Raw genomic sequence first — 13,573 nt, 5'->3', positions numbered from 1 at the left:
AATTTTCTTACTCCTAAATATTGTTAGAATTAAGTGACTCGAATCCTTATTTAAATAAAATATAGTGATAAAATAAAATAAAAGAAGAATCCATATATAATTACACTTCTTTTATTTTATTTTAGAATAAGGTTTTTTAAACCTTATTAAATTCTATCTATTTTATATTGATTAGAATAAAGTGTTTCAGTCTTACTAGAATATGACGTTATAAGCCAATAAATAGACATAGTCTATTCCTCTTGTTAATATTTTCGAATTCGACATAGTGAATTTTCTTCTTCTCTGCCCGTGATTTTTTTTCCGAAAGGGTTTTCACGTAAAATTTTTTTTGTGTGTTCTTTATTTTATTATTTTATTTTATTTTTATTTTTTTCACAAATACTTTTCCGTTTTGAGGGGCCAAGTTCCTATCTATCCTCCACTTGCACTGCCTCTATGTGTCCCTATCGTAAAAAGTAATTCCTTTGACGAGTGCAGTGCACCTCTCAATACATAATCTTCATGCAGAAACAAAAATTTGAATATTCAACCACTTCTAAGTGTTTATATAACTTAAGTACCGTAATCTACATCATATAATTGTGTATGATGTATTTTGAACATGATTACTTAAGACTTTAGGTTTTTATCTTTGTCAATTGAGTCAGTTCAAATTAGACTTTTGAATATTAATTATTATATAATAGTGTTTTTTTTAATTTATGTAATTTGAATATTCTTCATCTGCTACTCCTTGATATTTTTGGAGTTCACAATAATTGTTTTGAATATTCAACCACTTCATCTGCTAGGATAATCAAATTAAAGATTTTGGGAAGTTGATAGAGATGTTAATTTACAAGCTATAAATAGACCTAAATCCCTATGTAAAGAGAACCAAGTTCATTTATAGAATCATTTAGTTCAAGGAAACATTTCCTTAAAGAGTATAAAGAAAAGGTTACCAACATGAGTGTTGATGCCAAGATTGAGTTCACAGTCATTGAGTTCCGTTCAGCGGATTTGGAGCGAGGAACCAATGGGTGGCACCAATTGTGCAAGAAAGTTCGAGAGGCTTGTGAGACTTTCGGTTGTTTTGAGGTGGTGTATGACACAATATCGACGGACGTTCGAGAGGAGATGTTTATGTTGATGAAAGAACTAGTTGAGGTCTCAGTGGAGAGGAAACAAAAAAACACTAGTCCATTGCCTTATCATGGGTGGATTGGACCATGCGCTCAAGTTTCTTTGTTGTATAAAGGCTTTGGAATTGGAGATGTCTCCAACTCTGATTCTGTTAAAGACTTTGCTCAACTTATGTGGCCTGAAGGTCACTCACGCTTTTGGTAACAACAATTCTATGACCTTTTTAATTTCTCGGGCTGAGTTGGTTTTAATAATTTCTAATTTGAGTTATTGAATTTTTATAATCAAATTGAGTTGAGTTTGAATTCAGGTTAATTAAATTAATTTTTTTATATTTACAATTGATAAATCTAATTTTATTTATTAAAATAGATGTCTAGGATACGCTAATGAATTATAAGTCTTGATATTATATGAATAATTAGGGCAAAAGACTTAATGTCAAGTCTGACTCTGACTTTCACTTTGACTCTAACTCTAATCTCGTACTTGGTATTTAATAACCCTTTAACACACAACTTAAAAAAAAAAAAGAGTCATGGGTTTGTTTTCTTTTCCTTCATTAATTTATTGGAAGTTTTTTTAGGAATAATTTTTTAATGAAAGAAATTGCAGTAAGAGAATAGGAGAGGGGATTCTAATTTTTATATTAGCAGTTTCAGAGTTCATGTTCACATAACATATTTAGATTGTGAAATCGTAAAATACTTAGAATTATAGATTTTTTTCACATAATATATTTAGATTGTGAATTCATTAAATACTTAGAATTATAGATTTGGAATCTTATAAAATTTAGAATCTGACAAATCATGTGCACTATTTTGATCTTTTGTCCCAGTGACACTATACATACCATGGGAACACAATTGGAGGTGTTACACAAGTTAATCTGGTTAATGCTAATTGATAGTTATGGATTAGGAGAGGAGTCATTAAAGATGAACTATACAATGTCAATGCGGATGCTGAAATACATGGCCCCTCCACCGGGGGAGTCTGAAACATGACTCTTTGCTCATACTGATAAACCGGTTAGCACAATAATTTGCGAGGATCAAATTCCAGGGTTAGAAATTGAGGTCAATGATGGTCAATGGATGAAGTTGACTAATTTATCTCCTTCTTCCTTTGTCTTTATGGTTGGAGATCCTCTCAAGGTATGTTTATACATATAGTTAATATTCAAATTTTAATTTTATTAAAGAGATTAATTTGTATGATGTTTATGAATAAAATATAAGGCGAATTTTCTAAAATATAAATTACATAAAAAGTCATAAAATTTAATTATTTTTTAGTTTTTTTTGTGCTGTTTTAGATTTTGAGAAAATATAGATTCTTTTAAAGAATTTGATTTTTACTATTTTTCCTAAGAAACCATTCGATATTCTTAAGCTTTCCCTTTTCCTTAATATTTACTTTAATCATTTAGTTGAAAATAATTAACTTTTCACAATCATTGACTTCGTTTTTTTGTCTTTTTTAAAAAGAAGTATTGTATTTTTCTTATTTTGATAGAGTAAGCTTTTCTTATCTAATTTAACATTCCATGAAACATATAATGATACATAATATTATATTATTGGATAAACTTATAATTTACTTGTTTTTCTCAACAAATAAAATTTTTATTAATAGATGTTTGAGTTTTAGCTTAATTGGTTGTCAATACAGGAGGATGTGGGTTTAAGTGTGCTGAAACGTATTATCTTCTTATTTATGGGTGGGGGAGGGAACTATGAATTGTTCTAGGCATTATGTAAAAAAAAGATAAATATGATCATAAAATAATAAATTTATTAAAAAATATATATTAATAAAGGTGCAGGGCACCAAAAAAGAGTACAAGACTCCAAAAAGACGCAACCAAATCAAACATCAAAATAAGGGGAACAAGACTCCAAAAAAGAAAACTTAGGCAGTCAATGGTAGACCCCAAGTTCCCATCAAACAAAAACACACCTCATTAGCCCCACATAAATCCATAAACATTTGCTACCAATCCATAAAATAACAACCCAAGCACGATATCATAAGTCAAGTGATGTCAACAATTACCATAAAATATTTATTGATATTTTTATATTAGATCTCGAGTTGAAATTTTGAATAATTTGTTTACCTTGCTCATAATATATATTAGATTATTGATGTTGGATGTAAATGCTTATCGATATTGATTTTGAAAATTGAAGGCATGGAGTAATGGGAGATTGAAATAAACAAATCACAAAGTGACGATGAGCGGAGACAAAGATCGTTTTTCTATAACGGCTTTTATCATACCAAATGAGGGTACCGTAATCAAGACACCCAAAGAGCTTATAGATGAGGAACATCCTCAGCTTTTCAAGGACTTCGATTTCATGAAATTCTTCTTTTTTGCCTTTTCCGACCCAGCAAGGCGCATTGATAGTGGCCAGCTGCTCTATGAATTTGCTGCTCTCTCACCACCAGTTTCCAATGCCCGTATGGACAAGTAAATTCCCAGTTACAAGTAATAAATTGAGTCCTATACTCAAGGTCTGCGTTCTCGTTTTGTATTACTATGTTATGGTTACTTATAATTGTGTGATTGTATGGTGGTAAAGGTTATTAAATCTATTGTGTAATTGAGGTCACTAATGTGTCCTTTTGACTTTTAAATTAATAAATAATAATTAAAGAGTTCAAAAACCTGTTCCATTTACTATTGTATGAAAATCTTCTAGCTGACTTTCTTTAATTGCCTATATCATTTTTCGTTTCCATTTACGATCAATGAATTCATCATCTATTTTTCATATTGATCAGGAAATGAGAAAAATTAAGATGCGAAAAATAAATCAAATCGTAGATAAAAGATTAAGATTATATTTATCAATTTATGGAGAATAAATAAGTTGTTTAGTTTGATACAGCATAGAATACAATTTTTAAAATTTTTTCAACTTTTGAATTGATGAAATTTTTAATATTCAACCTCTTAATTTTATATTAAGTACCGTACATATATTTTTTTAACCAAGTGCACCATCCTTGTTTTGCTTGTTTAATGAAAAATGTATCTTCATGTGGAAGACGATTCAAGACAGCCATCCAAGTAATAAGAGAATGTTTTGGAATTGTAGAGATTTCTTTTGATGAAGAGAGGAAGCATTGCAAATAAATAAAAGAGATGAATGAGAAGAAGGTAGAGAGGAAGATCAAGAGTAGATTCTGTAACACATAATATAGGGGCAGGTGGTTGTTGGTAAGGTGGAGAAAGGAAAAAGTGGCTGACGATAAAGCTAAACAAAGTAAATAAAGTGAGAAGCTTTTAGAGTCAGAATTCTTGTGCCAAAAGTGGTGAAAGACTTCTATTTATAATGTCTCAAAACTAGGGGTTACAAAGTTGGCAATTAATAGACATAATGGAATAAATTTAAGTTACAATAGCATTAATGGTTAAGATGGGTGATGAAGAGTTTTAGTTTGTGATGGTAACAGTGAATAGTGAAGAAGAATTCAAACACTTAGTGTTACATGAAAATATTTAGAGAAAAACTTTTAACTAGCTCTGTAAATGCCCAAATTTGACCGGGCCCAGTAAACCAACAACAGTCCATTACTACCCAATTAAAACCCATTACAAATTAACCCAATACCCAGGCCCAAAACTAAACCCTAACCCAACTAATCCTAAAACTTTTCAGCCAACAAACCCTAGCCTCATTTAGCTTAACCAGCGCCGCCCGCCACCCTCGCCTCTGCAACCGCCGCTCGGCTTGCCTCCACGTGCCTCTGACACCTGCAAAATGAAGCAAACACGCAAGTAAAAGAAAATAATGGACAAGAAGACAAAGAACATTAGCAAACAACATGAAAACGACAACAACATGAAGAAAACAAGACAAGCTTGTATTCGGCTATATAGCCAAAGAGAAAAAATGTAATTGGGGGGATTTTGAAAAAAACTCATTTATTCGGAATACAATAAATCCCATAGAAATCGAAATCAAAAATAGCAAAAAGGTTGTTCCTTTTTTTTGATTACTTTGCTTTCATGCTTGTTTTTGTTAGAAGAAAGAAAATAAAAGAAAAAGAGAGTTGAAGCATTACCGTTGCTCTCGAGTTTCACCACCGTAAGTGGCCGAGGACCGCCCTCTCCGATGAAAGAGCACATTTTTCGGGCTAGGGGATCGAAAAGCAAAAAAAAAATGGTGACTTTTTATTTTCCCGGCCACCGTGGACGACGGCGCCGTCGCCGGCGATCAACGGACGTCACGGTGGCCGATCGCCTAGACCTTGGCCAGACCTTGAGAGCTTTGAGAGAAAAGAGGGGGACCTTTTTGTTTTTCTTTGGGAAAGGGATAAAAATGAAGGTTTTTGAATTTTTTTTTGGCTTTTATAGCCTAATGAAACGGCGCCGTTTCAGTGACCCCCCCAACGTCCAAAACGACGTCGTTTTGGGGGGGAACTCGAAGACCCGACCTGAACGGAGAGGGATCTGCGTGTTTTCTTCCCTAAAAGGGATATTTACATATTTGGTCCCTTCGATTTTTTCTTCTTTTTGATTTAATCCTATTTTCTTTTTTTTTTTAATTTTGCCCCATAATTTTGGGTTTCGTTTCATTTTAATCCTCTGACTATTGGGGCCTCTTGGAATGGTGCGTTTTAAAAAGGAAGTCTGGGGATAATTTCCCATTTGACCCCTGTTCTTTTCCGCGCGTTCATATTCAATCCCTTAGTCTGATTTTTTTATTATTTTACAGGTTATTCCCTTTAATTTTATTTCAGTTTCGAATCAATCCTTATTTTATTATAATTTAGATTTGAAATTCTGTTTTATTTCAGATTTAGTCTTTTATTTAATTTTAGTTTTTTTTGTTATTCTTTGGTATTATTCTTTATTATATATATTTATTTCTTATTGTCTCATATTTCATCTTAAAATTTATATGGCTCATATTTAGACATTTTGCTCTATCGGCATTATTACATATATATTTTAGCATGTGTTTATTTACCTACTTGCTATTTTTTATGTATACGTTGTTTTTTTATTATTGTTGCTTTTATCATTTTTAAATATTCACGATTTGTTTACTTATTTTATTATTATGTACTTTCCATTTTACTTTGTTTTTAGTTTCCTTTATTTTACTATTTATTTAGTTATATCTTTTTTATAATTTCAAAACTTTAGATTTTATTATTATTATTATTTTTATTAATCTTTACATTTTTATCGTATTATTATTATCGTTATTATTATTATTGTTGTTGTTTGTTGATGATTATCATTATTTACATTATTGTTTCCATTATCATTATTATTATTATCCATGCATATTAATATTTTAGTTTATCGATATCAATGTTATATATTATATTGCATTATGTATGTTATGTTATTATTACGCCAAATTTGTCACACTACCATTATTCGTCAAGTATAATCCCATTCATGTTTCAAATGATTTTTCTTTAAAACATAATCAATTAAACGTATATCATTTTTAAACTATTTCATAAATTTTATCCAAATTCACCAAAAAAAACTGTTAAATATGATTTCTATTTTCAGTCAAATTTGAGAAATAATCTTTCAGTTAAACTCTGTTTACTTGTTTCAATCAAACACTGATTAGTTTAGATTATTTTATTATTATTTGACCTATGAATTTAGCCTATAAATAGGCTTTTTTACAACCTTAGAAAAATACTCCCATTAGAGATTAGAACTCATAATACATTTAGAGAATTTTGTGTTTACTTTTTGTGGGTTCTTTGCTTTCGGGTTTTTGGGGTTTAGTTTTTATCTCCATCTTTTGTACTCTTCGTTCTTTTGCCATTATAGTAAAATTATCTTTACCCGTGATTTTTTATCCTCTTTGGAGGGATTTTTCCACGTTAAATTTGTGTGTTCAATTTCTCAATTTATTACGCTATTTTACTTGTTCGCTGCTTAATCAGGTCGAAATCCTAACAAGTGGTATTAGAGCTAGTTCAATTTTCATAGATCAGCTCGTTCAGAGATGGCAACAACAAGGTTTGAAATTGAGAAGTTCGATGGTGAGACAAATTTCAATCTGTGGCAAGTTCGAATGATGGCAATTCTAGTTCAATCCGGTTTGAAAAAGGTTGTTACTGGGAAAAAGCCTGAGAATCTAAATAAAACAAAATGGGAAGAGCTTGATAAAAAGGCTTTGTCTGCAATCCAGTTGTGCCTCGCGAATACGGTATTGTAGGAGGTATTGATGGAGAAGACCTCATCCGCCTTGTGGAAAAGGTTAGAAACTCTTTATGCGACTAAGTCTCTAGCTAATCGTTTAGTGTTGAAACAACTTCTATTTATGTTTCGCGTGAACGAGGGTGAGCCTCTTAGAGATCACATCAGTCAATTTATTACTCTTTTAAATGATTTAAAGAATGTTGAGGTTCATATTGACGATGAAGATCAGACTATGCTATTATTGTGCTCTTTACCCCCTTCATACAAGTCTTTCAGGGAGACCCTGATTTATGGCAGAGACAAACTCTCGTTCGAAGATGTAAAGGGTCATTTGTTGAGTAGAGACAAACTCAACAATGAGCTTCATTTGGATAGCAAGACAGATAGACAAGCTTCCGTTTTGGTAGCATCAAAGAAACGAGATAAAATGTGTCGCTATTGTAAAAAGTTAGGTCACGTCAAAGCAGATTGTTATAAACTGCGAAATAAAAGAGTTGCTGAGAGTAACGAGAAAGATGTAGCTGGTGCTAATTTGGCCGATGAAAATGGTGATGATTTCTTGTTAGTGTCAACAAGCGATAACACCAAGCTCACGTCCGAGTGGATCCTAGATTCAGGATGTTCTTTCCACATATGTCCCAATAGAGAATGGTTCTCCACATACAGTTCAGTTGAAGGTGGAGTTGTGCGCATGGGAAACGATTCATCTAGTAAGGTAATTGGTATTGGTACTGTTAAAATTAAGATGCATGATAGGACGATTAGGACACTCACGAAAGAATCTCATCTTCTTAAGTATTTTAGACTTGAAAAGATGCAAAATCAACATCGAGCGAGCGGCATTAAAGTATCTCGTGGAGCTCTCGTTTTGTTAAAAGGTAAAAGAACCGGAAGTCTTTATATTCTGGAAGGTTATACAGTGACCGGTGAAATCGGACGTCCCTCGTCTGTTACGGAGTTCAAGTCAACTTGTTTGGAGCGGAGGCAACTTGGTCATAGGAGAGAAAAAGGTATGACCGTTTCGTTGAAGAGAAGTTCTCTTTTGGATGTAGGTTTTGAAAAGTTAGGGCACTGTGTTCGTGAAAATCAGACCTGGGTTAGTTTTGATTTGGCAGTGTACAAGTCGAAGGCTAGAAGTCTTCCAGTTTCTAAGCACAAATTCGACTCAGTTAATTCTCTGCATAGTTCAAGATAGGCTCGTGGCGGGCTTTGGCAAAGATGGCGTTGTGAAAATATGAGTTAAGGTGGAGATTTGTTAAATATGACTCCTATTTTCAGTCAAATTTGAGAAATAATCTTTCAGTTAAACTCTGTTTACTTGTTTCAATCAAACATTGATTAGTTTAGATTATTTTATTATTATTTGACCTATGAATTTAGCCTATAAATAGGCTCTTTTACAACATTAGAAAAATACTCCCATTAGAGATTAGAACTCATAACACATTTAGAGAATTTTGTGTTTACGTTTTGTGGGTTCTCTGCTTTCGGGTTTCCGGGGTTTAGTTTTTATCTCCATCTTTGTATTCTTCATTCTTTTGCCATTATAGTAAATTTATCTTTGCCCGTGGTTTTTTATCCTCTTTGGAGGGGTTTTTTCACGTTAAATTTGTGTGTTCAATTTCTCAATTTATTCCGCTATTTTACTTTTTCGCTACTTAATCGGGTCGAAATCCTAACAAAAACAATTTAAAAATAAAGGCAATGTTCTGTTTTTTGGGGATTCGAGAGATCGTGCCCTAATGTGCTAGGCTTCGATTTTTTTCATTTGACCCAAATAACCGAATAACCTTTTAAAATTAAGGCGCATGAGTTTTGAAAATCCAAAGACCGGTTTACTCTCAAGGGTTTAAGGTGTTGTGTCCTAACGTGTTGGATGTGACATTTTATTACTTCGGGACGAGAAGGTCTTTAACATCTGCTTCGATTTATCTAAACATCTTTGCAAAATTAACATTAATAAAAAGAGGGATCGTATTCTAAACTCTTCTCGAGTTTTTTAAATTTCGACATTAAGACATTAATTAATTAATTAGGTACCAATTTTGGGCGTTACGAGGGTGCTAATCCTTCCTCGTACGTAATCGACTCCCGAACCTGTTTTCTCAAATTTCGTAGACCAAAATCGTTGTTTTGGTAAATCGAAATGTTTTATTAAAATGACCAAAATTCTAGGTGATCCGATCACACCTAAACAAAAAAGATTGGTGGCGACTCCACACTTTGTTTTAAAAGTTGATCCCTGTCATTTTTTAAATCCAAAAATAAAAATGGGTTCGACAGGTTGGCGACTCCACACTTTGTTTTAAAATTCGATCCCCTTCGTTTTTTAAATCCAAAAATAAAAATGGTTTCGACAAGCTCCATATCTGATTCACCAAGTCAAACTCTCCCAAATATCGTAACAGTGAAGATAACTCAAGAACCCTACTATATTTCGAGATTACTTCTATACAAGCCCAATTTGCGGGCCCAAATTAAACCAAAAAATAAAACTACCCAAACCTAAGCCCAAACCCTAGCCCAATACCTAAAACAAAAACAAAAAACCCTAGCCTAACCTCCCATGCCAAGGTCTTCTGACTCCATGCCTGTCATGTCCACCGTCAGCCACCATACCTCCACTCCATCGCCAACCACTCTGCAAAATAAAGCAGACACGCAAGCAGTAAAAACGGATTAAAAAAAGGGGCAATGGAAACAACTATAAGAACCGAACAAAACGTTGTAAACAAGGGCCTTTTTTTTCTTTTCCCTTTTTCTTCTTTTAATTGTTATACTATTTTTAAGAGAAAAGAATATTGTTAAACTTGAATATTGAAAATCAAAAAGCAAAACAATAGAAGATAAAAAGGTTGTTTTTAATCTCCTTTCTCTCTTTCATTTAGTTCATTTTTTTTTGATTCATCTCATTGTTTTCATTATAAACCGTTTTTAAATAAAAACATAAAAGAAAGAAACTCACCTGGATCCTTGTGGTCTCGGTCCCTGTCTACGGTGGAGGCTCCGGTGGTTTCAAGGAACCACGATGTCGGCGGCAAGGGTGGGTTTGACACCCTAACCGAAAAAGAAAAAAGGTGGGGGGGGGGAGAGTCCTCTGTTTTTTTAAAAACAAGAATGAAGCAAATAATAAAAAAAAAATAAAAAATGACTTAAATACTATGGGTCAAATGGTGCCGTTTTGCACCTGGGCATCTATCGCCGAAACGGCGTCATTTGGATGGAATCCGTGCGCGACCCGACCCAGATCAAGGGGGATCCGCTTCTTTGGCATCAGATGGGATATTTATTACCGCGGTCCCTCCGCTTTTATTTACTCTTTTATTTTGATCCTTTTTATCTTCCTTTCTTTTTAATTCGACCAAGTAATTTTACCTCCGTTGCAACTTAGTCCTCGGACCATTTGAAGGGGTATACCGATGAAACGCAGCGTATAAGGCCTGGGAATATTTTCCCAATTGGTCCCTTAATTCTCAAGCGTGTTTCAAATCCATCCTCTGCCCCTATTTTTTATTCGAACTTTCCCCTTCAAATTTTATTGAAATTTTGATTTTTTGTTACTACTTTTGCAATTTTAATTTAAAGATAGTTAATTTAACATATTATTAGTATCGTTGTTTTACTTGCTTTCATATTCATCTTATTTTTCTAATACTATTATCGTTATATTACTACTATTATTGTTTCCATATTTTTGTATTTTTTCTATTATGTATAACTCATATATATTATTATTATTATTATTATCACCACTATTGTTCATATTATTACTATTATTTCTATTATATTCTTTATTCCCTCTATTATGTATTACCAATATATTATTACTACCATTGTCATTATTTTACTATTGTATTTTAATGTATTATTAATATTTTTATTATTATTATTACTATTATTATTGCTATTATTCTTTATTGTCATGGTTAATATTTTTTAGCCATTATTTTTATTACTAATATCACTATTGTTATGTTTAGTATCATTTTTACTACTACTATTATTATTACGGTTTCTCTTTTATACATTTGTGTTTTTTATATAATACATTGATTTTATTATTTATTCGTTTATACTTTTATGTAATTTCAAACTTTGATTTTTATTTTTATTTTTTATATCATTATTTTGTTTCATATGATACTTATTTACGTTTGTACCATTATTATTTTATCATTTTTTTATTATAAGTTTGTTTACTTATTCATATGTTTATTCCCTTACCCGCGATTTAAAATTAAATTTACGTCATAATTTGCTTTGTTATTTCCTTTATCGTTGTATTTATTTCATTTTTATTTCGTTTTGTTCTCATTATCATTATTTCATTATGTTTATTCGTTTATTCATACATGTCTCAATATATCTACAAATTCATATTATTCGTCATTACTATTGTTGTTTATATCCTCACCTTTGTTATTATTATGCATGTTAATGCTGCGACTTGTTTTCTCATTCCACCATGCGATTATAATTACATTAGTCTTTTACTCGACACATACAATCGTGTTTTCTAAAATAAAATAAGCTTCGTATTTAGAAAATTCGAGAAAATTGTGCCCTAACTTACTGGGTTTCGGTTTTTTCTCGTTTAACCTAAATAACGGAATACTCTTTTAAATCGCAATACGAGTTTTGAAAAATGCTTATTCTCAGAGATACGAGGTGTTATGCCCTAACTCACCGGGTATGACATTTTGTTACCTCGAAATAAGATTTTTTGCAAGTAAAGGCAATATTCGATGTTTGGAAATTCGAGAAGACGTGTCCTAACTTACTGGGTTTCGATTTTCCTCGTTCACCCTAACTAACCGAACATCCTTCCGAAATACACGAATTTTTAGGTAAAAGACAAGCTCATTCTCAAAAGTTCGAGATGTTGTGTCCTAACTCACTGGATATGACATTTTGTTGCTTCGAGACGAGAAGGTCTTTAACGTTCGAATGCCTTTTACAAAAAGAAGGATTGTATTTCAAAGTCTTTCAAGTTTTTTTATTTTCGACACTAAGACACTAATTAATCAACTAGGTACCAATTTTTGGGCGTATCGAGGGTGCTAATCCTTCCTCGTGCGTAACCGACTCCTGGACTCATTTTCTGATTTTCGTAGACCAAAAATTAACGTTTTAGTAAATCTTGACTTTTATTAAAATGATTAATTTGAGGTGACCCAATCACACCTTAACAAAAAGGATTGGTGGCGACTCCTCTATTCGTTTTCAAAATTCAAGTCGATTCCGTTTTTCAAAAAAAAGGTTACGACAGCTTGGCGACTCCACTGGGGAATACGAATAAGAGACTGGGGAATACGAATAAGAGAGTCAAGCCACAAGTTGCTTAAATTTTGTCTTTTTATCGAAAATTAAAAATTTGGTTTTGAAATAAGATCATTTCATTGCATTTCATCAGCTATTTTTGTGGTTTATGATATAATATCTGTTGCGTTGGTTTGAGTCTTTAAATAAGTTTTGCATATTGCATTACATGACCGCTGTGGTCACACCCTTTTAAGTGGGAGTGAGAAACTACTCCTTCGTGAGGTTTTCACCTCCGTGCAGGATAGTGGATCGCTTCCAGGATACATCCGTACCTATGTCTTCGTGAGATTTTCATCTCCGTGCAGCCATAGGGAAATGTATTCCCCTGAACTGAACTCGGTCTGTATGAGCCTATAATGAGTAAAGATCGAGGAATCTGCTGGTTCAAGTACCTTTACTCTAGAACCGAACCCCATGTAGCGAGCCTTAAGAGCCCACCCTAGGTAGAGCCACTCTGAAACCCTAGTGGTTACCTGAGCAGGTGCTAAATTTATTATTCTTTTTTTGCTTTAAACTGCGTATGAAATACTGACTTGCTTTGTTTTACTTTGATTATATTTGCATGGCATTTTTATCACAAAAGGTGTTGATTCACAGTCTTACCAAGGGGTACGTGTCAGAGTTGTAGGATTTTACTCGGATCAGCGTGACTCAGAATAATCTCCAAGAGATGAAAGAAATTTGGGGTCAGTGGGATGATGAGATCAAACAACTATTCTATTTTCATTATGGCGATTTGCCTTATCTACTCGATGTCAAGGTAGACGAACACCTATTTCGAGCCCTCACCAAATATTGGAATTCTACTTACAGTTGTTTCACTTTTAGGAAGGTAGATTTGGTACCTACTATAGAAGAGTACACGGTCTTGCTCCATTGCCCGAAGATTCAGGTTGACAGAATTTATTCTAGACCTGTCAGTGT

The 13,573-nt window shown here is 32.8% G+C and overlaps 1 protein-coding gene and 1 long non-coding RNA gene across 2 annotated transcripts; one reads left to right on the top strand and one right to left on the bottom strand.

The window, feature by feature from the left end:
• Positions 1 to 288: 288 nt before the first annotated feature.
• On the top strand, positions 289 to 3,752 carry LOC107938609 (probable 2-oxoglutarate-dependent dioxygenase AOP1). Its single transcript, XM_016871828.2, has 3 exons — positions 289 to 1,328; positions 1,970 to 2,288; positions 3,327 to 3,752. Exons 1-2 carry the CDS (start codon positions 952 to 954, stop codon positions 2,136 to 2,138), a joined length of 546 nt encoding a protein of 181 aa, XP_016727317.1. The 5' UTR covers positions 289 to 951; the 3' UTR covers positions 2,139 to 2,288; positions 3,327 to 3,752.
• A 946-nt stretch (positions 3,753 to 4,698) lies between these two features.
• Positions 4,699 to 5,438, bottom strand: LOC121212613 (uncharacterized). The gene is made up of 2 exons (XR_005907896.1): positions 5,212 to 5,438; positions 4,699 to 4,900 (listed from the first exon to the last, which is right to left on the bottom strand). It is a non-coding gene; the product is annotated as an uncharacterized lncRNA (long non-coding RNA).
• Positions 5,439 to 13,573: the final 8,135 nt, after the last annotated feature.

The sequence above is a fragment of the Gossypium hirsutum genome, chromosome A13 (assembly GCF_007990345.1).
Source record: "Gossypium hirsutum isolate 1008001.06 chromosome A13, Gossypium_hirsutum_v2.1, whole genome shotgun sequence".
Taxonomy (NCBI): Eukaryota; Viridiplantae; Streptophyta; class Magnoliopsida; order Malvales; family Malvaceae; genus Gossypium; species Gossypium hirsutum.
The sequence above is the reverse complement of the archived record's forward strand: the minus strand, read 5'-3'. Positions and strand labels throughout refer to the sequence as shown.